Here is a 25,640-nt window from a genome sequence, read left to right as displayed (position 1 = left end):
GGCGCCCGGTGAGCAGGGCAGGTGCGATGGTTCCCCCGCGGCTGCAGGGGGCGCTCCAGAGTGAGCTCGGGGAGCACGTGGCGCTGGTGGCCTGGGATCCCGGGGAGGGATGGGACGAAGGGCTTCACAAACCCCTGGGCAGCTGATCCCGGTGTCCAGCCAGACCCTCGGGAACAGCAGGCTGGAGCAGCAGGGATGAGCACAAATCCCGGGTGGCAGACGAGATGTATCCAAACTCAGGAGCTGCAGTGGGAACCCCCAGGAGGTCTCAGCAGGCAGGGCATGGTGGGGCTACAGAGTAGCGAAGGCTCGAAGAAACGGCGGAGCGCAGGAGCTGCGGTGGGAAACCCCCGGAGGTCCCGGCAGGCAGGGCGAGCAGGGGCTACAGAGTAGCGAAGGCTCGAAGCAACGGCGGGGGCAGGGTGGCCCCAGCCCAGCTCCCAGTGGGGCAGGGAAAGATGGGCTTGGGAATCCCAGGGTTTCTCCAGTAGAAGGAAGGCAGCCAAAGAAGCAGCCTCTCTCTCCGTCCAAACACTGGGAACTGGCTGCCCACAAGCCCAGGTGAAAGAGAGTAGCCAGATGCACCCCATGCCTGTGGCCAGGTCTTTTGTTTTTCTTAAGCACCCAGTAATTAGTCCTGCTGGCAACATGTATGGGGAAAATTCCTTTAAGAGAAAAAGAAAACAGGAGGAAAACTAAAACCCCAACAGTTTGCAATGGCACTTGGCATTTTACAGTTAAGAGTTTCATATCACAGTCTTTAGTGCTGTGCAAACATTGATTAAATGAATCCTATCAATAAATAAAATCACTAAACTAGTACTTAGAAGATTATGCTGTTTTACGTGGGAGGCAACCGAAACAAGAATATTACACCTCTAATTGCCCAAGATTCTCCTAATATTAGGAGATGCTGAAACTCATGTCTTCTGACTCTGAAACTCATGTTCTGGCTCTGTCCTAGAGCAGAGTTGCTACCATGTGAAGCAAGAGCAGAGAGGGAAATAGCAAAGGAAATGGTCGTGGGTTGAATGATCTTTTGAATGGGAGAAGGTCGTTTGAGGTGTGATAACTTTTACAGAATATTAACATCTTCAGAGATGCTTTGAAAACACAGCAGGACATCAGAAGTGTGACAGGATACCCCGAGGTGCTCCATTGCTCCAAGCAGGAGACAGGCACAGCCAACATTTTATTCACCTTTGTTAATAAAATGTAGAACTGGCAAAGCCACTTCTGGATTACCATCTTTTTCCCCCCTTTATTCTTACAGCACTGACTGCTTCATACTAAATGAATTATGGTTAATTAACTGGGTCAAGTACTGACAGACTGTCTCTAAAGCATGTTTGGAGTCTGATTTCTGTTCGTATTTTTTTCTCATTTTTGTTTGTTTAGGTTTGTGGGGTGGGAGGTGTTTGTTTATTTTCTTTTGTTCATTTTTGTTGTTGTTGTTTTGTTTTTAGGGAGTGAGGGTGGTTTTTTTTGTTTTAATGGGATGGTAAAATTCTCCCAATTTGTGTAAAAAACCCATTTTGTGTTATATATACCTGCTTTAAGAAAATTTAATTGATTCACCTTCTGATGGAATCATATTTACTTAATTATTCTAAATGATGTGTATGTTTATCTGTTGTTTATGTGGTTGTTATGGAGTTGTGTAGCTGAATGATCGGAGAGGCTGTCTCCTTTTCCCAGTGGTCATTTGCTGCTGCTAAAAATGACAACACAATTGGTAGATTCTCTCAGTGACTTTTCTGGTGCTGAACTCCAGAATTTTTTCTGGTGCCCAGGGCTTGACTGAGGTGCTCTTCTTTCACACACACACACACACCCCCCCCACCATTTATGTAAGAGGACATAATGATGATTGCTTAGCCTTCACTTCAGCCTGTCAGCCAAACAATAATAATCACCTACTCCAGGTAGTGACAGTCTGAATTAACCCAGACAGTCCAATTTGAGGGCTAGTGTATAAACAACAGCATTCTCCTTGAAATCTGGGAAGTATCCTGCTTTCAACAGGGCATGTGGTAGAATTGATAATGGTGTTTACAGTTACTGGGGAGTAATGGATAAAACTCTCTAAACGGCACAGATCCTTTCCCGTAAACAACAATAACTGTTTTAAAAGCTTCAAATGGCTTATCCAATTCACTGATAAAACTATCAGCAAATCCACAGTCTTGTCACTGATGACTTGTATGACTTTGTGGTTGCAGGATGGAGCTCTTCAATGACAAACTTAACAGTGATACAGATACTGTAAAACCTTACACCTGTGTGATTCATTCAATTGCAGATCAAAATCCAAATATCACAAACTTGTAACCAAACCAATGGAGCAGTGGTTTGTATGTGCTTGGAAGCACTGGGTGGGGTCATGTAACAACAAAACTGATGAGAAAATGAGACTAGCCATTTAACATCAGAATTGATCTACCTAGACAGCAGTGCTTCTCTTACAGACTTCGGAGTGAAAGAGCTCCTGGGACTCATAGCTACCTCGGATAAGTGAGATGAATCATGCTTTGAAAGGGCCTCTTTTTCTTTTGCCATGAATTGTACAGGGCGTTTAGGTGAATTCCACATGGACATATAAGTGTAATAGCAGTCCACAACCAATTCAGTTTCTTTCATTTACTTCCAGGTTTTTATTTAATACCTCATATCCAGCTATTGAGAAGACAGTGTAACCTTGTTCTTGCTGCATGCAAGAGGGGATAGGCTAAAGTATTTGTTTTATCCTTTTGGATAAAATAAAATCCAAAGGCATATATTCCGCAAAATCTTTGGACATCACTTTTGACTTTACACTTTCTAGAGGAAAAGATATTTTGCTGTGGAGGTCAGGAAACCTTTCAGAAATAATTGGAAACTACTTCTGCTGGCTTGAGAAGATGTAATAGAACTTTTTAAGCAGGATTGCTGTGTTCTTACAGGACAACCAATATTCTGAGTAACAGTAACAGGTGGCCTTGTTATCATGTGTGTTACAATATTTCCATTGACTTTTGTATCTCTCTACTTAGTCTTGGTCCCTTCTTACTACCACCACCTGTTGGTGATTCCTTTAAGAGATGGTTGGATATTTATATGAAATGGAGCTGGAAACATATGAAAATGTCTAAGTCAGGCATTTATGAATTAATTTGTAAGGGAATGTTTCACTTTGTGTTAATGAATTGATTTCACAAGGATGATCTGATGATGTTTTAGTACAAAATGTACCTTTTGGGAGCGTTGAATCTATGGCTATAACACCTCCACCTGCCAGATTTGCCAAGAGAAGCAGATCAGGCTTTGGTGGAGGCAGCTGGTTGAGACACGGGTACAGTGAGAACTGAATCATAGCACTCAGACCTGGGCCTCACTGTGCCTGTGTGACTGTCTGGGTTAATTCAGACTGTCACTACCTGGAGTAGGTGATTATTATTGTTTGGCTGACAGGCTGAAGTGAAGGCTAAGCAATCATCATTATGTCCTCTTACATAAATGGTGGGGGGGTGTGTGTGCGTGTGTGAAATTGGGGCTGTTTGGAGCTTGTGCAGAACCCAGGCTCCATCTGAGATCCTTATTTTGAGCCTTCAGAGTAATTATAGCACACAAATGAGAAAGTGTGAAATCCATGCTTGGGGCCATGGGGACACAGTGGACTGGAGTTCATGTTGGGTGATCTCTAGTGCAGCTTTAGTCCTCTGTGCTATTTCACATTTCTCTACCAATGTTCGAATTAATCCTTTCTTGTTTGTGCTTTGTTCTGTGTTATTTTGGTGCCTGAGGCTGCCTATATTTCTAGCTGGCTCTTCTCTTACATGGCCCTCATCGCTAAAGTGAGTGAGTGGTTTTGACTTTAGACTTGGCTCCCATCTGTGTATTTCAAGGTAAAATGATTTCTAATGCTAATTGGGGTGAAGGAAAATGAGAGAGAGTTTAAAAATTCATATTGAGTATTTATAAGCATCCTCAGTGCATTTGGTGAAACTGGGATGAAAAGGTTTCGAAAAGGTTTCTAATTTCTGCTGGGAGGCACTCTGTTGTGCTTCACTTACAATGGTAAGTGAAGGTGTGAGGCCTGTGGGGCCCATGAAGGCTCCAAATACATTTATTTGTACTGGGTTTAGATCATATTTTCTGTTGGTGTAATTACTGAGCTTTGGTGGGATGAAAGAGCTCACCTGTACCAGTTTATGGCTCCTCTCAAAGTCAGGAGTGATGCTTGGGCAGTGCTTGGACTCTGTGAGGAGAGATGTTTTGTGTTATACTTCTTAAAAAAAAAGAAAAAATTATTTTAAAATTATTATTTGGGGGATGGGTATCTTTTTTTCCCTTTAGCACCAGTGTTTGTTTGAACCCTCGCATCCATGGCCACATATTCATACTAAGGCAGGCAAGGAGCTCTGGGGAGCTGTCTTTATCAGCCTGGCTGAATGAGGGCTTTCTTTGAATCCCATTCACTGACAGATCCATTTATGATGATTTTGGTGATCAAAGAAGGCAGTAACTTGCTATAAATTGCCCTTTGCTTGTATTTATAAATGATTTTGCTCAAAAGAAAGTTGTTGCAGACTGTTGTTCCCATTAGTAACTTGGGAGAGAAACCTTAACTGGTTTTAGAATATTACAGAGTTGGGGAGAAATCATTGGAAACGATGCACAAAAGCCAGCAGTGTGCTGTAGGGATTCTGCAGTATGGGAAGGCTGGGCAGAGATAATTCCCATTAAAACAAGAGGGGGCAATCCAGGTTGTTCTTAAGCTTTTTTGTGGGCACCATAATGTATGTAGATAGAACTCTGCTGTGAGTCAGTAAAATGCAATGTTAAAGGAGCCTGTAAAATTTGATGTTAATGATAAGCCTTGGAACCAATGTTCATCTTTATTTTTGTATTGTATATTATCTCTTAAAATTAGTGACAGGCTGTGAATGCTGGACCTCTCAGTGAGAGCCAGAAAAAGTACTGATGCCACTGGCAGCTTTATTCGACTTGGGTATTTTCTTAAGAATTTATTGCTGCTTCATAATACCTTTGCTGGACGGGCTTTTCTGGACAGGAGATGCTGCTGCTTGTTTTCAGTGTTAGCTCTGCCCAAGGTGGCCTCAGTTGCTGCAGTTTGACAATGAGGAACAGTATCAGATTTTAGTTTTTCTGTGGCTTTTCTTTAAACTTCTGCGCTGCTTTGCAGCTGATATTGATTTCCTTTGCTTTGTGACAGGTAAAACTGCAACTGGTGTCACTGTGCATATTGTTTAAGGCAAGACCAAGAAAGAAGGGCAGTTTGATTTTCTCTGTCAAGATGGGATGGGAGCCATCAGCTCTGAGGGAATCATGTCTGCTGCCCAGTCCTAGATTGGGTGTTCCTGAGGAACAGGCTACTTTATACCTGATTTTTCCTTCTTGGAGCAGTTGAGGGCTCAGCAGTGGACTGTCTGTTTCTCCCTTTCAATACTGGGGAATGACCTCTCTCAGGAGCAATGCCTGGGCCTGGCAGGGGAGAATTGTAGCTGCCTGTTTACAGCCCTTCTTCCCAGCAGTGGCATTTAGGGCAGCCCAGAGTCACTCCCTTTTCTTGCTGGGGAAAGACTGTCATATGTAAGGAGGAGAGTGAAGAAAGGTTGAGAACCATGAATTTAACTTACTTATTTTTATTTCAATAGTAATTGCACCTCAACTTCTGTGGTTGAGCAGTAGCCTGAGAACAGCTAAGATACCTCAGACATACTTTTCCTGCTTCTTTCTGTACCAAATGGTACATCCTAGCCATTTTCATAGAATCATGGATTGTTAAGGTTGGAAAAGACTCTAAGATCATCAAATCTATTTTGCTTTCAGTTATGCCTCTTCCGTTGAAAGAGATTTCTTTCCTGCATTTAGCTGAACACTGAATTTTTAGAAGTTATTTTCTGGTCCACATTCTTTCAGGAAGAGGGTTAAACAGATTTCATCTTTACTTCAGAAAGTGTTATTAATAACCACAAGGAGTCTGCAAATATGAAGAAAAGAAGGAGACAGGTGGATATAAAGTGTTTTGCTCTACTTGCTGTTTTGTATTTGTGGTTCTGGTTTTGCTTGTGTGTATTTTTCACCAGTACTTTTATACAAATATTGCAAGTAATGAAGTGCTTGTAATTCCTGAGATTCTGAAAGCTGTGTTTTGTAATGGACAATAATTATACATCAAGGAAATAAGTAAGCCCATTTCTAATTCTAAATAATCCTCCTCACTTGAATATTAAAGTGATTTCCAGTAATTAGTTATCTTACTTAATTGCTGATTTTTTTCTGAGGGCAGGAAGCTTTGCTTTTTTCTTACAGAAAGAACCTGAGCCACCAGGCTGAGTGCATTATTATTCCATGGTACATGCTGAGGCTGCTGTTGCCACAATAGGAATTTTACTCCATAGCAATTCCAGCTTTACAGCTACTAGAGCAGATACTGCTTATGACACTTTGGAGTCTTTATGTACAGGAGATCTGTTTTCATTTCACTTCATTATATGCACTGTTCATTTCACTATTTGCTCTTTTGCTGTAGCTCCAAATCAGAGGAGACTTCCTGGAATAGCTGATAGTGGGAATGTAAATCCTGTTGTGAGCTACCTGTGTCCTCCATTTGGTTGCTGCCAAGAAGTTACTGGCTTGGTAGCAGGAGTTGCTCAGAATTGGAAGCTTCAGTCATTTCTTGTGGTATTCGCAGATCTCAGTGCAAAATCCTTATCAAAGCCTGACGTTTTAGGCCCTTTCCCTGGTGTCTGATTTCTCCCACATTGACATTCATTAATTTCAAGGATTTACTGCAGAGTTTAGATTCTTCCTGAAAATTGCTTGGTTTCTGCTATTAATTATTCACAGTCCTCAGTACTAGATCACATAATCTTTCAGGTATTGCCTCACTGAGCTGCCTTCCTGGGTGTCCCCCTCTAGGTTTAATTGATGCAGTGTGAAAAACCCAAAATTATTCATTACTTTGTCCAAAAATCTGGTCATTGTTGTACTAATTGTAATTGCTTGTGGTCAAACTTGAATACACCAGCTTTAAAAGGTTACTATATACGATATTGCTTCATGCTAAGAGGTACTAGAAACTAACCTTGTATGGAAAATAAACAGCAAGTATCTGTTATATATTTCCAGATATTTTCGAAATTACTTAGACTAATCCTTAATGGAATCAATATTTGACTGGAATTGATTTTAGTGGTTGATACTGAGATAAAAGGAAGAAAAGTAGCATGATTTCACAGAGAGAATTAGAGGGGTAATTGGGCCACAAACAGCAAAGGACACTAATGGTTAGCACACCAGGATGGATTTCAAGCTGTAACTGATCTGCCTATTTAGATTTTTATTTTTCCTGTGCATGTTTTTGAGGCATAGAGTAATGTATCCAATGTGAGGGAAGGGCATTTTCCTGGAGAGACAGATCTATTGCCAAACTCTGGATTATATAAATGCCTGATCACCCAGCTGGTAAACATGTCAGATACAAGTTTAAATGTAAATCTGCTTTTTAAAACAATTACCTAAACCCAGACAGAATTTAAACCTTCAGAGCTGTGACTCTGAGGATATATAGGAAGTGATGGAGACTTTTGTGGCCTTTACTGAGAGCTCTTATAGCCTCCATTCTCCTTCTACCTCAGCTGTTGTATTTTTCACAGGTATATGGAGCTGAAGCTGAATAATCTGATTACTCACCCAGAAAAGCTCTCCAGTCAGCCATGCAGATCACCTCCAGGGAACCATAATGATTTTGATGAAATCTCCTTAATCATTTATAAAGACTTTAAAAGAGGTCTTTTTATCAGAACAGAATGCTTTCTTTTTTTTTTTAAGTTACTTTGCATTTATGTATCCTACAGAATGAAACTTCAACATGAAGATTAAATGCTTTCATTTCAGTGACAGTCAATGTTTCAATTAACATAAAAAAGTGCTTTGAAGAAAAAGAAAACCCAAACTTGCATACTCATTTTTGGAATGACCAGATTTAAACTTTCAGACTTCACTATCTTCTATTTCCACACTGCTTCACATGTATAGTAAAATATGTTTGTGGAACTGTACCAGATATAGTGATAGATTGACTGAAACAGGAGATAAATTCATAGAAGGTAATTTGTGTTTGTGCACTGTATATACCTGTATACAGGAACAAAATCTGTTTTATGGCAGCATGATGCTGCTACCTGTATTCAGCCCAGGTTTTCACAACAATTTTTCTGTCTAGACATCAGCCTTGGTATTTCAGTGAAGAACTTTGAACTGCTAAGATGTTTATGTTATCCTGAAGTATAGATAACAAAAAGGAGAGGAACAGGTTGTCATAGCTGTTCTAGAATCTCTTTTAAGAAGTTATTTTAAATGCAGTTGAACCTTTGAAGTTGAAATGTTCACAGCATTAACATATCCCAACCATTTCTTTTCAAGTTTTACAAGGACAAGCTTAGTTTAAAAATGTGCAGTTACTTACATTAAAATGTTCAACTGGAATGTCCCTATTAAGTTCAAATGCGGAAAGAACTGTTCAAGATTCAACTGGAGCTTCCTAATCAAGTGCTGGAAGTGAGATGCTGTTCTCCTAACACAGTGTCTTTTAGCCTTTTAAAAGCTCTCTGCCAATCCTGAGGAGAAAAATACATTTAATAATGGGAAGCCCTCCAGAGGTGTTTGCTTGCTCCTTAAATGTCTTGGACATTAAAGGTGCAGAACACTGTTTCCACCTTAACACTGAGCTGTCTGTTTTCTTAATATGCTTTGTATGTTCCATTTCAGGGTGCTCAGAAGAAATTCCAAGTATCATATTTTTCTGAAAGTGGAAATCTCTTTGCTTTCTGCCTTCCATCTTATGATACCAGTTCGGGTGTGTTACAACAGCTCAGCAAAGCACTTATGTAAGGCCCTCTTGGTGAGGGATGCTCTCCGGAGTTTCAAATCATTTGCAGTTCATTTTGTTGGTTTTTTCTGGCTTTTTCAGGGAATGCTTCCTCTTGTGATTTGGGGCGCCCGTCAGAAATATTGGCACTGTTGACCTTAAGTGTGAGGTGGAAAGAGTACTAAGTGTATACAAGTGAAGTTACGCACTGCAAACCTGTAGCAAACAACTTCAATGCTGCTGGGTGCACTTTTCAAAAATAACTTAGGAGTAGCATTCTCAAGATTGGGGCTCTTTGGCATAACTCTTCACAAGTCTTGTAGATTCCTGAATCACTTCAAAGGTAAAAGTTTTCTTGTCATCCTTATTAACAGCCAATAGTTCCATGATGGTTTTTTTTTCCTCTCTCTCTTCCTCAGCTCCCTTTTTTAGATTCTGGATACTTTTTTTATCACAATGGTCTTGCTAAAGCCAGGAGAAGACGCAGCCTTCAACACAAGCTTCGTCTGGAAAAGGACTCCAGGGTAAGTGTTTCATCATTATGTGCAGCTGTCATGTTTTCTTTGTGATGCAGACCATTTTTTATGAGATCAGGGTGATGATCAAATCTGTGGCTATGATTATGGGTTTTTTCCCCATGCTTGTTTCAAGCTTGGTGGCTTCTGTATGCACACACTTCCTAAATAGCCTCAGCTTTTATTATTTCACTGTTTCAAATAGTCGTACATTCTCTGAGATGTATCCTCTCTCCAGTAAGACTCAGTGATGCCATGGTCTCTAGAACATCTCTGTGCACTCTGTAATGTGGGGAGAAGCCATCCGAGGTACATCTCCTGGTTGTCCCCTCCATGAATCTTGCTACCCATGGGTTATTCAACCCTGAATACCTTGTGGTGTGAATGGTGGGTGGCACTTTCTCTGCAATCACCATAGATAGATTCCCTCCTTCTCAAGGAGTAGTATAAACACCAGTTACTAGAGGAGTGTAAGCTGTCAAACTTCAGTAGTTCTTTTAGAGGTTCTTGATTGCAGTCTGCAAATGGTGTGCTCAGTTTTCAGAAGCATAAACCTCTCAGACAGGAGAAAAAGGCCCCATTTGTGGAAGGCTATGAGCTGGCACTGACAAATTCTTTCTCCTTATATGCAGAGGTTTTGCACCAGTTTAATACTGATCTGAAGTTGGGCCAGGTAGCACAAAAAGTATATTTACTGCCCAAAGAAAGTAGATTGGTCTGAGGAATGATATCATGACAGCAGATAGATTATTTTTTAATCCTTCAGTAAGATTTCAACTCTCTGCACTGTGAAGAGGCTGGAACTATTTTGTTCCAGACAGAATGTGATTGCCATATTTGTGTTATTGTAACACCCATGACAGTGAAACACTTGAGTAGGAAGAAGAGGAAAATAGGTTAAATAAGATCACAGTTGTTGTTGTGACACCATAGCAAGCAAGGTCTGATGAATTCCCAGCTTAATTTTCCTGCTTCTGCAGAAATTTCAAGTGATTCCAGGCTCAGGTCCAACTAGGGTGCCCATGGCTGGTCCCTTCTGTTGTTGAGAGCCATGTGAGGGAATCACACAGGTTCCAGGTGCTGCCTGCCCCATTACTCTGTCCCAAGATGCTGATAGCTGGGTGCTCTAGGGTACCTCTTCCTGGTCCCGTTCTCTGAAAAGAAACCAGATACAGCTGAAGGGTTACGAGGAAGAGACACACCCAACCTGCCTTGAATGGAAATTCTCAGGCTTCCATTGTTTTGTTTAGTAAGCAGGGGATCAGAAAATAAGTCACTGGGGAAAATCTACAATTAGTGACTACTAAAGCAAATGTCCTGAGAAGTGTTCCCTTTCTCTGAACCATCCAATCTTGTTATTTATAAGAAGATGCATGAGAAAATTTAAGAGAAAAAGCTCACAATTAAGTCAGAACATTGAAAAGTAGTGGCTGAGTACAGTCACTGGGCAGTCATTCCATATGCTCTTTGGAAGTAAGTATTTCTGTAAGCCTCTGAAAATTTTAAAAATACCTATGATATTTGTATGAAACCACTAATTCTCACTGCAGCCTAACATTACATCTGAGCACTCCTGTACTAATTCCAGACTGGCTCTTGCTTTGATACCTCTAGACTAAGTATGTGCACTGGTATTAAGAATAGCTTAAGTGGATCTACCTTCTCGTTCAGAGATGTTCCCTTTAGTGTAGTTATCTGATATTTGCAGTTTCTAGACTCCCAGTTGGCTTCTGTCATGTGGAGTGAAATCTCATTTTTCCTGATAATCTCCACCTCATTCTGGTACTGCATACCTATGGCTTATTACCGCAGGCCTAGACCCTAGGGTATATCACCATGTCCCACAGCTATAGGGAGGAGGAGGAGAGAAGATCCAGCAGGCAGGAATTGTGCAGCAATATTTATTCATTTAATTATTTGACAAACTCTTTTATAGACTTTTTTCTTCATAGTCTAATTGGACAAAGGATCAGCCATCCCTTGGGGTGATTGGCTAAAATCCTAAAACATCCATTGTCAAAGTATTTTTCTACTATACCATAAACAAGACTTTTCAAGGTTGCAGGTGGCTTGGTTGTTTACATACTCTGCTACCTCTTCTGCATGAGAGAAAAGTCTCTCACGGACTTAGAAAATAGCAAGAAAATCCTTGCTAGCAGCATTTTTGTATCTACAATGGCTTCTTCCTTTGATCTCAGGGAATAAAGCCCTGTGTTTAAGTAACTGAGAATACCTCCTATGTGAGGAAAAGGATGATCCTGGGTGAATTCTAACTTAGTGGTTTGCACTGGAAAATGGAAGGGGGATGAAACAATGTTTAATTTCCACATGTAACATGACATTTTCTCATTTAGCCTGTCCTGTTGAATAGTTCTTGAGCTCTTATGATACCATGTAGGTTAGTTGCTTTATATAATACAGTTTGAGAGCAATTGAAATCATTAGTCTTATCTCCCTTCTTCTTTTCTATGTGAAGTTTGGAGAAGTCATAAAAATTCCTGTCAAATTTGTGTATAAACGGAAATGGGAGTTGTGTTGACAGTACTTAATTTCAAACTCTAAAAGTAATTTCTAAATGTAATGGCAGCTTTCTAGGCCATTTACAATCAATTTTACTTAACAACAAATGTCAGCATTGTCATGGTTAATACGTTAATGTGTGAAGCCAAGAATAAAATGTTCTTATTGTCAGGCTGGCCAGAAAGAAAACTTCCACCATAGGGCTATAAAAGTCTCTCAGGAACTGTTATGGTAAATGCTGTTGCAAAAATTTGCTTGGCTCTACCCAAATGTGAGAACATGTGCTGCACTTATTCTGTATACTTTTCACTTTTAAGGAGGTTGCAATGCTTAGCTAATTTTAATTATTAGCTGAAAAACAGCACAGATGTTCACTCAATTAATTAATGTTGTCTAATCAAGTAAGTCCCTTGAGGATCCATGTCAGTTTTTCAGGAGTCTGACAGATGACACAGCACTATGCAAACAGGTTACTGCATCATTTCCATGTTCTGCATGTCTTTTAAAATGCTCAAAAATGCTTTGTTGTGTAAAATTTACTGTATGTTTTTAACAAAATAATTCAGAGCTATGCTAAACACATTACAGCAGTTATGTGATAAACATCACTACAGTCAAGGGGTGGGAATGGAACATTTTTAAATTCCTAGAAATCCAGCAAGAACTAATCTTTGTTCTGAAGAACCATCTCAAGTACAATGGTTTTGACATTATTTAATAGATTCATATTACTGAAGCCTGAAGCAGTCCTGGCAGTGGGTGAAGGTACATGTAGTAGTGTCACATAGTGTGTTGTCCTATTGAACTGTTCAAGAAAAAAGTGTAGATGCATGAGGCGTCGTGGCTTTTGCTGTCAGTACTGTTCTGTCGGGGATCCTTACTGTCAAGGTGGCAAATTCCACAGTGAACTGAACTGCTTCAAATGGAGACTGTTTTGTTATTTAAATTACATTATCTGAGGTACAGAGAACCTTCCAGGAGAGGTTTGCTTTGACTCTTTTGCATCAGTTGCAAATTTCTGTGATTTCCAGGTGCAATTCTACTTTGTTATTTTAGCTTATGTTCCTTTGGCGCTAAATGAATTGTGGGGAGGGGAGGGATTTCCTTTACCATTTTTACATCTTTAAGCTGGAATTCTTAATGAGCTAAGACATAGCAGCAACATCTCAAGAATTCTGCATGTGAAACTGCATTTTCATATGCCTTTATTTGTTTATTGCTTTAGCAGAAATGTCTCAGACCAAAATGTCAGCCATTAGGCTTTTTTGGCCTTGGAAGACTTCATTTAAGGGGCTGTTGTACTTTGCCCTGAAGCTGCAGACAGGGAAGCAGCCCTTGCCATGACCCATGGACACAGACAGCTAGGCAGAGGTGACAGCAAGGATAAGGGCCCTGGGTGGAATAAAGCCGTGAGGAGCCAGAGTAGGATGGGACCAGGCATCGGTGTAAATGTGAAGAGAGAGTGAATGGGACAGGTTGGCACAAGAGCCCAGAGTCAGTGAGAAGGTTGAGTGATGTGGGTATGGAGGGACACATAAGCTGAGTGGGACATGGAGGAGCATGGGGTAGGCTAGACAGACTGGAAACAAGGTGTCCACATTGGCATCAAAATATGCAGCTTGCTAAGTGCTGGTCACAACACAACCTCAGAGCAAGGGGACCTTTAGAGAGTGTTCCCTGTGAGCAATGAGAAATATAGCTTCTGTAAAAGCAAACTTTGTTTTTAATGAGGGGCAGTGGTGTGTTTCATCAATGAGATTGCCCTGGAAAAGTGAATCAGAAATATGAAGATACTTCATATTGCCTTGTTTGATAGTACAGTAGAGGCAGGATGGGAAATGGAGTCCTTTCCTGCTCCACCACAGCTAAAAGTAAACAAAACCATGGAATTTGCTTCTGTAGTGGGCTGATGCTGGCTGAATGCCAGGTGCCTACCAATTCACTCTGTCACTCCTGTTCTGAGCAGGACAGGGGAGAGAAAATATAATGAAGGGTTCATGGGTTGAGATAAGAACCGGGAGAGATCCCTCATCAAATACCATCACAGGCAAAACAGGCTGTAATTAGAGATATGAATTGAATTTATTACACTAACAAAATCAGAGCAGGATAATGAGAAGTAAAACGAACCCTTAAAAAACCTTCCCCCCAACCCACTCCCGCCTCCTTCCCAGCTCTACCTCCTACTCCAGCGGTGCAAGGAGACAGGGAATGGGGTTATGGTCAGTTCATTACCCGTGGTTTCTCCCGCTGCTCAGGGAGAGGACTTATTCCCCTGCACCACTGTGGGGGCCCTCCCACAGGAGACAGTTCTCCACAAACTTCCAGCGTGAGTCCATCTCATGAGCAATGGTTCCCTGCAAACTGCTACAATAGGAGTCCATCCCATGGGCAGCAGTCCTCCCAAAACTGCTGCAGCATGGGTCACTCTTCCATGGGGTGCAGTCCTCCAAGGACAGGCTGGTCCAGCGTGGGTTCCTCTCTCCGTGGGCCTCCCATGGGTTCACAGCCTCCTCTCAGGCCTCTACCTGCTCTGGTATGGGTCTCCTCCATAGGCTGCAGGTGGATCTCTGCATCCCCATGGATCCCCATGGGCTACAGAGAACAGCCTGCTTCACCATGGTCTATACCACAGGCTGCAGAGGAATCCCAGCTCTGATGCCTGGAGTACCTCCTGCCCCTCCTTTTCCACTGACCTTGGTGTTTGCAGTTGTTCCTCTCACATACTCTCACCCCCACTCTTTTCTGGCAATTACAACTGCACAATAACTTTTTTTTTCTTTCTTCTTAAATGTGTTATCACAGAAGCATTACCACCATTTCTAACTGGCCCAGCCTTGGCCAGTGGCAAGTCTGTCTTTGGAGCTGCCAGGGCTCGTCTCTGCCAGACATGGTGGAAGCTTCTAGCAGCTTCTTGCAGAAGCCACCCCTGCAGCGCCACTGCTGCCAAAACCAGGCCATTCAAATCCAATATAGCTTCATTTTTATTTTCAAAGCTGACTTATCTTCTGTCTCCTGTATTATAAATACAGCTGCGGTCTCAGCTGTATTATTATGTAAACATTTTGAAAAGTGGCCACATAAAAAAAAGGAAAGAGAAAATACATGGTCATTATGCTACCTTTCAGAGCAATACTTCTGTGTTTTTGCTGTTGGTGGGTATTTTCTGTTTGTAAATAGTCTTCTACTGGAGGAGAAGGGTTGAAACATAGTTTGTTCTCTCAAAGATTATTTTGGTTTTTTTCAAGTTTTAGATAAAACCATTTTCCTCCCACACAGTCTCTCTTGTCAGACAGCTGCCAAGATTAATCCCACTCAGGAAAGAAGCTTTAGTATACAAGGAAGAGCTGAGTCCCATTACTGATGTCTCTATGCGAGTGGATCTGTGTTGCTGTTGGGAGAATAAATATGTATGTGTGGAGGGAGGAAAGGTTAAATGAAAATCTTCCACTGAGAGTGAGTTTGGAACTTAGATGAAGACTTCTTTGGAAAGAAACATCCCAGGTGATGGCAGTTGTTACATTTCTGAAAGGGATTAGGAAGGGGGACTTGACCGTGCTGATCCAGGAGTCTGAGGTGGGTAGATGCAGAGCTTCTTCTAGGAATAGTTAACCAGATGCCTATGGTTAACAGTATTCCCAAACTGCTTGTCTCATGGGACAAGGAGAAAAAGGGGGCTGTAAATGCAGAGGATCTAAGCTTTAATTGAATAAATCAAAATCTTTCATCTCGTTCGTCACCTGAGATCCTTTATATGCTCCCTTAATGTGAGTGGCATGTTTGTGATTGGACCCTTGCAACCTGTGAAGGCAGAATTGCCCTCTGCCGCCCCTGGGCAGGGGTTGTCAAGTGCTGCCAGGGGTTAATATTTCATCCACTGTTCATCTTTAACAGGGAAAAAGAGGGATGGATGGCAGTTTAGGAAGAAGCACAGCAGCCCTTAGCAATGGCAGTGCAAGATAAATCAATCTTCAGGGCCTTTTCCAGCAGCATTAATGACATGTTTGAGCTGGGCTAATGGTGGAGCCTTTTGCCTTTCTCTCTTAGCTGCCAGCACAGATCTTCCCCGTTGCAAAAATTAAAATCTTCCTGATAAGATCAGGAAAATCCCATTTTCCTCAGTTCTCCCTAGTTCTCCAGCCAGTGGGGAGTGCAGTGATCTGGGGATGCAAGGGGTAGGAGCCATTGGAGCTTCCCTTTGTTCAGACCTTTGTAATTGCTGTGGAGGTGTAACTTGTTTCTCCAGCCTTCTGTTACTGGAACCAAATAATATTCTGTCCCTAGAGCAAAGAAATAAGAGCAATTTACAGTTGTTTTTGGCATCTTTCCTCCTGCTCCATGCCCCACATCTTGATTTCTCAGACTCCTGACCAGTGTTGGTGACTTTGATTTCCTGGGAAGTTTCTGATAGGAGCTTGGAAGATATCCCAAGATGCTTCCTCCATTTGAGAAGAAAGCTGGTTTCCTCCTGAAAGCAAAGGGGTAGCTGGAGAAGATTGCTTTCAGGTAGCTGGAGAAGAAAGGGTCATCACTTGACCAGTGCATTGTGGTAATCCTACTGTTGACACTGTGGGTAGAGGGATTAGTTTTTGTGCAGTTCACCACAGCAGTGATCCCAGATTCATATAAAATTTTCAGCCTCTGTGGAGCTAAACATTATATAGGTGAATGTAATGCCCAAGACTTGCCATCCCCTCTCAAATCTTAGAGAGAAGATTCAGGTTCATCATCCAGTTCTCTGCTGTGCAGGGAGGTGTGTGTGTGTTACGACAGAGAGATGGGAGAATGGTAGGACAAAAAGCCCTTCCTGTTTTTGTATCTTCTATGCTGCAGATGGTAGAGGTTGACAGACTTCCCAGTAAAGTCTATTTAGCATTTTGCTGTAATATCTGTTGTCATGGGGCTGGTATGCTGGTAGGATTATGTTCAGGAGAAGTTTGGAGCTGCCATAATTTTATGAGACTACAGGGCAGCATTACACCTGCGTCGGTGTTATCTTTTTGATATGAAATGGAACATTAAGTAGTAAAAGCTGTGTTTAAGTATCTGTAATAAATATTGAAAAGCCAAGGAAAACTCATGAGAGGAAATGTCTTCTTTCCAAAGCTGAAGAAAACCCCCAACCACCCTCAAACCTACACACTATTCATTGAAGCTGCACTGCAAACAAGTACTGAAGAAATTTTTGTCTTGGTCATCTTGACGAAATGAAGCATGTTGTACAGGAAACAGGCAGTGACCTCCATGAATGGATGCCTGGATTACAATTTCTTGTGTAAGCTGTCTTATGCTTTATCCAGTGTGTTTCAGGAAGGGTTTCCAAGAGTCTGTACCAGTTCACAGAAGGAGGCCTCTTCTGGTGCTGCTACCTTTTTCAAGTTACCCTCTTGAATGGTATTTATTTTGCTTTTCCATACAGCTCAGGGCTGGTTTTGGTGTTTCTAATTCATAATGAAGCCAGCTGCCAAGTATTGTAAGAAAAAAGGACAATTTTCTTGAGGGAGCTTTAGTCACCTGTATGTCATCTGGTAATTGATTTTGTGTGTGTCTTGTTGCTGAGAAAATTTAATGCTTAAATGGGCATTTTTCTTTTATGACAGACCCTTTGCAGATGTTGGTGAGTGGTTATTGAAATATACAGATTTATGAATGTTATTATCTGAGAACACAAGAAAAAAGAAGCAGCAGAAATTGCAGCGCAGTGTTTAAAAAAAAAAAGTCAGACACAGTTAGAGTCAGTTTCTGGGAATTCAACCTGCCCTTCAGACATGGAAAGAGAAAGGGTCATACAGGCAGTAGGGCAGAGATAAGTAATTGCAGGAAATATGCTGCATATGTCATATGAACTGTGTCATTCAAAACAAGAAATCATCAAGGCTGCAAAGAGGAGATTTATGTGTCTGTTAAGTAAGGAAAAAGGTTTTCCCACTATTCTGCCCTTCTTGCACTGCTTATATAAGTAAGGGAGTACTCCTCTGCCTCTGGAATGCAGGGGATAAACTAGTCTTTAGGTCTTGAAATTGTTCCTGTGATAATGTCAAAAGAAATGTATCAGAAATTCAGTGAGGTAGGTCTAGAATGAAGCAAAATAAATTTTTAAGTTTATTTCTATTCTTTCTTGATGTCAGAAAATCAGCTGTTACAGCAGTTGATGGGGTTTCTTGTATGTACAGTTAAATGACCATTTAATATATCTGACATTGGCAGTAAATAAAAGGTGGTGCAACTGATGGTGTACAGTTAAATCAATAACAACATAAGACTGGAATATTTTTTGGTGTAGTTTTTTGGGTATCTAAGAATGCTGTACCAGAGCTTGTGTCACAGGGCTGTAACTTTAAAAACCCCAATCCCTTTCTTCTAAGCTAGAAGAATCAATGTAATGGCATATGCTACTATATCACATAATAAATGTATTATGTAGTGCATCCACTCATGTCATTTAACATACTTTACTGTTTAAAATTTGATGAGTGTTTTATTTTGTGAACAGCATTTTGCTCTGTTGGTTTATTGCAGTCTTTTCTAAAACACTGTTGCTACAGGCATTCTGTGTTTCCAGATCTTCAGTGTGTATGCAATATCTTAAGTATAACAGTAATGGTTTTTTTGCCACCAACTCAACAGCCCAGAAACTAATACGGAGTTTTAAATACATCTGTGAAATCATTGTTTGTATGTATGATGTGCTCCGTGAATACAAAAAGGGATTTTACAAAAGTCACTGAAAGTTGATAGCAGTATTTGGAGATACAATGGAAATAAATGAAAGGTTTAGATTTAAATTATTGCTGAGTAGTTTGCTGCAGTAGTTATTTGATGCTACATTGGAACATGGCTTTTTCAGCCTCTAACAGCTGAAAATAGCCAATAGTAATTAAAATGCTAATATGTATGTCATGGGTTGGTGAAGTTGAATATATGCTTCTTGGCCTTGGGAACTTTCATACTGAGGGAGAGAACAGTCCTGTGTAGGAAAAAACACCTTGGAAAGACTAAGAAATATTAAACATCTCTATGGTACATATTTTCCCTAATTATTTGTATAGTATCAATTCCATACCATTATAAGTGGACTCTGGCAAATATTACAATTTTGCTTATAAGGACTGGTATCTGAATGGCCACATTGCTGTGAAAATAGAGCTTTGCATTTTATATTGCAAGCTATCTGCTCTCTGAGTGCTGAAAAGAAGTACACTCTTAATATGGGTACAGATTCAATATGTCATCAATGTAAATAGTCTGTCTTCATGCTCTTTATCTTACTTCATTCTGAGCATTATACTTTCATACAGAGGAATACATGGTAAGGGATCCATGAGCTTTGCAGAGCTTTGCAGACATGAAGTTTTCACAAGACTCCAAGACAAGAAGAACCACAATTGCCAGATCTAATTATTATTATGCTCCTGGTTTCACAGCAGTGTCACTGAGCTGATTACTGCCAGGCTCTAGGTTATGTAACACTGCAGTGTTATGGTCAGCATTAATACCTGGTTGCCAGCTCTTCACACTCCTATTCCTTTTCTTTGGAGGAGGTACAGATACATTGGATCTGTACCACATCAAGAACCTGAAAAATAAAAGAAGCCACTGGGGTGAGAAGATGCCCTGTGTTTTGTCTTGGAGTCTGAGGCTGAGGTATTAATTACATTTGTTCCCATCTAACTTGGCTTTGCCATCCAGCAAATACGATAAACTTAGTGCTGAGCCCATCATCTGCGTTTGGCTGCTGTTCTCCCTGGCGCTCAGCCAGCCTTGCCCTGCAGAGCTTCTGGATCACTTTTGTCCTCCCCATGGCTCCACCAAAGGCAGGGCTATTATGTCTGGAGGCATTTTGTCCCAGCAAAACCAGGAGTCTGAGGAGCTGTTGACTGTAGCACTCTGTGCTTGGGAAAAACCACGGTCTAGTCAGTGACTGCACAGTGACGTAAAAATATGAGATACCTTGTATAAACCTTATAAGTACCATTTTAGCTGCTTTTTTTTTCCAACTCAAAACAAGCTGAACTTGTGTTGTAAAACCTTCACTCATCTCCTGGACCTGCTCCCTTGGGCCAACAAGTATCACTGGCAGAATTTGAACAAAAATGCTGGATATCTTTGGCCAGGATTTACTAATATAATTGTGCAGTGCTTGCTCTATTTTCACTTCTCAATTGTGATGCTTTCCTGGGAAAGCATTCATTGAGTATGTTTTACTTTTGGAACATGAGCTTTTCTTGGAATAATTCACTTGATTGTTATTGGACTGTTTATTTTCTGAAAAGAGGAAGGGTCATATCCATCTTAAACTTACTTCCCTGTTTCCAGCTCTAACTGTGTATATAGCTCATAAATCTCAAGGGTCCTTACCCAAGTTGTGCAGGGCGTGTTATAAGGAAAACTTATGAAAATTTTTCCACTGGACAATCAACTAACTATAATTACTATTTTCCCAAAGAAAACATATCTTTAAGACTTTGACTCATATTGTTCGTACTGAGTCACAAAGAAGTAGAATCTACATTTTCATATTTGAAATACTTCATCAGGAAAAAATTATTTTATTTAGCAAAAAATAAGTCTCATTTTGTTTCAGAGTTTCTGGTTGGAACCTTCTAGATTTCGTTTCATGGTCATTTTTGACTGTTTTCTTCAGTTTCATTATTCTTTCCAAATGAACATTCTAATCCCAGACTTCTGTAGGTCTGACTCCAGTTTCCAGAATGTGAAAAGTATGTTTCATGCATGTTTCAAGGAAAAATAGCTAGTGGGAGACAACTTCTAGAAGAAGCATGTGATCAGCCAGGACTTCAGCCTTCTCCTGGGTAACTCGCTGCTCACTTCGCTTGTCTTCTTAATTGGATCTAGATGGCTAAGAACAAACTTACAGGCAGCAGTGCCACTGTGAGGGACTAGAGCTTCTCACAAACAAATCCAGGGGAGCTCAGCTCACTCTGCCTTTTCTAAAAACATCTGTAGAGTCTGAGATTTCATTCAGTCAGAGCAGACTTAACAGCTTCTTGAACCCATTCTTAGGAGATGATGCAAGCTGGGTGATGTAGTCCCTCAAAGGAGAAAGCACTTTATTCATAGTCTATAGTTCACTGCAAACTGAAAAAGCTCACCACTTAACTTGAGAAGATGAGATATCACTAGTATTTTTTTTTTTTAGATCCTGGAAGCTAGTTCATGAAAAACATGGAAAAGGGGATATAAATGATTGGGTTTGGGTAGTTATCCCTAAGGATGAAAGCTTTGTATGGAGTGAGCAACTTGCCATAGGGAGAAAATGTTTTTTTTGTTTCATTTCAGAATTGCCATATGCTGTCTCAGTGGAATTCGGATTTTAATGATGAAGTGTTTTCACTTTCATGTGCCAGCAAGGTTTGGAAGAAAGTTTAACTGTATGAAAGAAATGCAAATTCCAGATTGAAATGGAAAGGTATGGAAAAGAACATTGCTTTTAGGAGTCTGAATTGATCTAACGTCTACTGGTGTCCTGCCATTCACTGTGGAATACTGAACATTTTTGCATAGAGAGAGGATGTATTTCTGTAAGGACAGCTGTTTACATGTAAATGTTGTTTGTCAGAAAAATCAACTCTTTTTCAAGGTTTTCTTATTAGCACTGCACTTGAGAAGTGTGTGCAAGGTGAATTACCTATTTGACTTGCAAACAATGAATAATACAGTGTGAGCCAGAAGGTCAGATGAATCTTCCCAAATGCTTTCTGTCTGCCTACAAAATAGACAAAAGTGAGAAAAGGACTGCTTTGGTGATTTAATACTTGCAGGTCTCCCACTGAAATGATCTGTCTGTCTGAAATAATTTGTGGTCTTTTATAGTATTTAATGAAACAATATTTAAGTACAGGTTTCAAAGCACATTTCAAATATGGATTATGTGTATTTCACAAATGCTGGAAATAAATGTGGGAGGAAGAGGACCTTAAATTTTCCAAAAGGTCATACAGCAGAGCAGAGCAAAAGCAGGAGTAGCTCTGAGATGCCCAATCTACTGTCTGGAAGAAAAAAACCCAAAACAAATAAACCCTCCAAAAAACCACAAAAAAAACCCCCAAAAAACAACAACAAAAAAAAGAAGTTGGATTGCAGCCATTTGTGGTCTTTACAACACCTGGGCAATAAGAAAACTGAGATGAGAACAGTAGAGGAAAAATGAAACCCAAGAGATTAGGGCAGATCCTCTGAAGCCTAAAAGACTAAGGACAGTAACCTTAAACTGTAATTAGTTGTCTAGTGTTTCCACATGCATGATCTGGAGGCGCGGGAGAAATCACTGCGCTAGAGGCTGTCTAAGCAAAAAATAACAGCACAACTGTATGGAGTCATTTGTTCCTAGGTATAATTCAGTACTAGTTGTCCTGCCTCTGTTTTCTGTCCTTGCTTCCCCATGGCTCATTCCAGCTATTCCCATGTATTTCCTTATCAAGGGTAAAAGCAGCAGCAGATGGAGAAAACCTCTCTAGTGTTAATAGAGATTTGAAGGAGCAGACTTCATGCTCAAGAGACTTTAACCTAAGTAGCTTTTTTAAATTTACTATTTTCATTCTTTGCTGTCCAGTGAATGACACACTTTTTGTATAAGCTATGCACACGTTATTTGACTGAATGTGTTTTAGTTCATATATCTAAAATATACAGGGGCACAGAAGGTAAAATCCAACAGCCCCTTGCCTTTGTATTTTCAGGTGAAAAGCAGCAGAAATTCCGGGAACTGTGTGTCTTTTTGCTGCCTTAGACCTGCTTTAGACTATACTACTGACCTCAAACTTGTGATGACTGGCTGGGGAAGGTATGGTTTGTCAGACAGATGAATCAGTGATTTCTTAGCAGTAAGAGTTATGTGGGTGTTGCAGGTTTTTATTATAATATTTGCTTATGGAAATTTGAGGTCTCCTGGATCTCAGCAGGTAGGAAGCTGTTATTTAGCTCCTTGCTGTCCTCCTGCCCCAACTACCAGGAGCATCATCAGGACCAGGAATCTTCTTAGGTCTGATCCCACACTGCAGCACTACCTCCAGGCCCAGGTTCTGTTGTCTTTGAGTGCATTACACTCTGATGGAGATGGAAAATGAAATGATAAATAGTTTTTGTCCCCTTTGTGATTTGAAACCTCTTTTCATATGTTTTGCTTGATTAAAACAGCAGCTGCCTGCCCAGCCTGACTAGAGGAGCTAATGATTTTGATGAAAGACATGATGAATAATTTGCTTGATATTTATATGCATTTTTTTGTCAAGTCCTGAGTTAAACTGAGAGGAAACATATGAGGGGGGAATAGGAGAGAACTTTTTTCAGTTCTGCCTTTATGTTTTTTCTTGTGAAGGTTGACAACAGGTAAGGTGGGTCTTTTTTTCCAGCCCTATTTTCTATAAGGACCTCAGATAAGTTTTTCTGAGCAATAAAGTAGCTTTCAAGGACTGTGTTTTCATGAGATCTCAAGGAAAAAACCAAACAAAATAACCATCTGCTTTCTTCATCCCTGACCAAGCCATGACCTCGGCTACACACTCGTGTAAGGTATGAGCTTATGCTTTCATCCTCTGTAAATGCTGCGTGCTTTGGGAATTAATATAAAGGGAAGAAAAAATTGCTCTGGACAGTTTTCATCACCTTTTGGGATCTGTGAAGTTTGAGTTCAACCAGAGGGAAGCTTTGAACAGTGTTTTTCCTTAGAGGGATGGTGTTAAAAACAAGAGACAGATGTTTCTCCAGTTTGCGGCAGTGAAAATCTGAAGTAATCTCACTGAAATGAATGGAGTGTATTTACCCTTGGGCCAGAAGAGGTGGAACCTGGGTCTTTGCACTTCTGGAGAACTGAATCTTTGCCAAGAAGCTAATACCAAATGTACACTGTTGTTTCACTGTAGAGGCTCACCAGTTCTTTTTTTGCAGTGGTGTTCCTGAGTTTAAGTATTCCTGCCTCCTCCATCCTGACTGTTCCTCTGACACCATTCTCACTTTTTTTTTTTTTTTATTGGAGGGGCAGCTGGTGTTGGGATAGGGAATATGACTGCATTTTAAGAAGTACTTTCTAAGCTAGAGCATTACTCGGATCTCATTTGCAATTCAGTCCATGGTGAATGGGGTGAGATGAAACAAGAGAGAATAACAATAATAACTGGCTTGACCTTCCCTGAAAGGAAAGTGAAGAATGATGAGGGGCCCTACCCAGAAGACATGAAGGAAATTTTCAGTCCTTTTCATGAACCCCAGAACTTTTCTGGTTTTTTTGTTCACGTTTCCCTGTTTTGCAGAACACTACTATTACACTCAGTCTCATAAAATGATATTTTGAGCCAAGACCTTGGCAGTTTCATCCCTTATATAATTCTGCTGTATCATTGGCATCACTTTGTTGTTCGTCATTTTTCTTTGGTGATGGTCATTTGTAGGTACAGCTCACCTTGCCCTTAAAGGAAAGGCCCAGAACAAAGGACGTTATCTCTGATGTCATTGCATTGGTGACGACTTGCCATGTCTATGATTCTGTCATTTAGCAATGGATATTTTATGCTTCTTCAGGCCCAAGACACGTGGGACTTTATATCCTGGTGCCAGTCCAGGCATCTTTTCAAATTGTCAGGAAGTGAATCCTTCTGCTGTAATAGTTTATCTTCCCAAATCTCCCTTTTGTTGCTCTGGGAAGATACTGCTTGAGCGCTTGCCATAACACAAATTAATTCTGGCTTTTTGGAAATATGAAGAGCCGCTAAATGGGCATGCAGCAGGCACTGTTAGTATTAATCAGAGATTTATCACTTCTCATACGGAAGAAATACAATTTCACGAGGGAAGCTTTTCTGTTAATTTTTTATGCTGTGGACACCATAACATGAATTTGGTTTCAAAGTCTGGACACAAAGAGCAATTTCCATAGAATTTACATGATCATTTTTGATTGTCTGCAGTAGGAATCCTGAGCAAATTATTTTCTTCCATGATTTGCTAAACATTTGTCTCATTGGAAATAAACTAGGAAGAGAAAGAAGTATATTATGAAGACAGCAGTTTACAGGAGTCTGTGGAAATCTTTGGTGATAGACTAAACTCTAAATATGCTTTTGCTTTTCTCAGTCCTTTGGGGTATGGGCTCCTTTCAATGACTGTGAATAGAGAAGTCCCTATTAATATTAATACAAGTTATGTATATGCACTGGGAGCAAAATATACCCCAAAGTCTAATTATTTTATGCTAATAACTGAACTGAAAAGATACTTCCTCATTCCTGGCCAAAAAAAGCAACAATAACAGTTCATTTAAACCAGCCTCTGCTCTGACCCAGTGGGAACTAGGAAAAATTCTGGTACCAAAATCCCTGCTAGTGCACATGAAACTGCAATTAATAATGAGTTTTGTATTATTCAGGAACCATTTTCCATTGCTCTAGGCAGTGGATAAATAGAGGGACTTGTGACAACTCCAAACCACTTGGATGACCTGGTCCTTGAAATCAAGGCAGAAACCCCTTTGCCTTTAAGATTTTTGAAAATAATTTTAATTGTGCAGATGTGCTTTAGAGAGAGGCTTGGCCAGCAGTCTGTGGGACAGGCTGCTGGAAAACCTGGGCAAGGATGTAAAAAGCCTCTCTGCTAAAGTGGGTCTTGAGAAAACCCATAAAGAATATTCAGACCACACTTTTGTGCGTTAGTATCAAAGAATGATCTGGGTTGGAACGGACCTTAAAGACCATCTAGTTCCAATCCCCTTGCCCCGG

The 25,640-nt window shown here is 40.6% G+C and overlaps 1 protein-coding gene across 5 annotated transcripts in view; it reads left to right on the top strand.

Moving 5' to 3' along the window:
* Positions 1 to 25,640, top strand: part of PCSK2 (proprotein convertase subtilisin/kexin type 2) — a 111,288-nt gene that overhangs the window by 11,573 nt on the left and 74,075 nt on the right. For 4 of the 5 annotated variants that reach the window (XM_017736539.1, XM_017736537.1, XM_017736536.1 and 1 more), the window contains exon 2: positions 9,295 to 9,399. In XM_017736539.1, the coding sequence (XP_017592028.1) occupies positions 9,295 to 9,399 (105 nt within the window). Of the gene's footprint in view, positions 1 to 9,294; positions 9,400 to 21,210; positions 21,341 to 25,640 lie in introns of all 5 variants that reach the window. The other variant, XM_017736540.1, reaches the window with a different exon arrangement.

Source organism: Corvus brachyrhynchos, unplaced genomic scaffold (genome assembly GCF_000691975.1).
Source record: "Corvus brachyrhynchos isolate BGI_N302 unplaced genomic scaffold, ASM69197v1 scaffold416, whole genome shotgun sequence".
Taxonomy (NCBI): domain Eukaryota; kingdom Metazoa; phylum Chordata; class Aves; order Passeriformes; family Corvidae; genus Corvus; species Corvus brachyrhynchos.
Note: the sequence above shows the minus strand (reverse complement) of the source record. Positions and strands in the feature narration are given on the sequence as shown.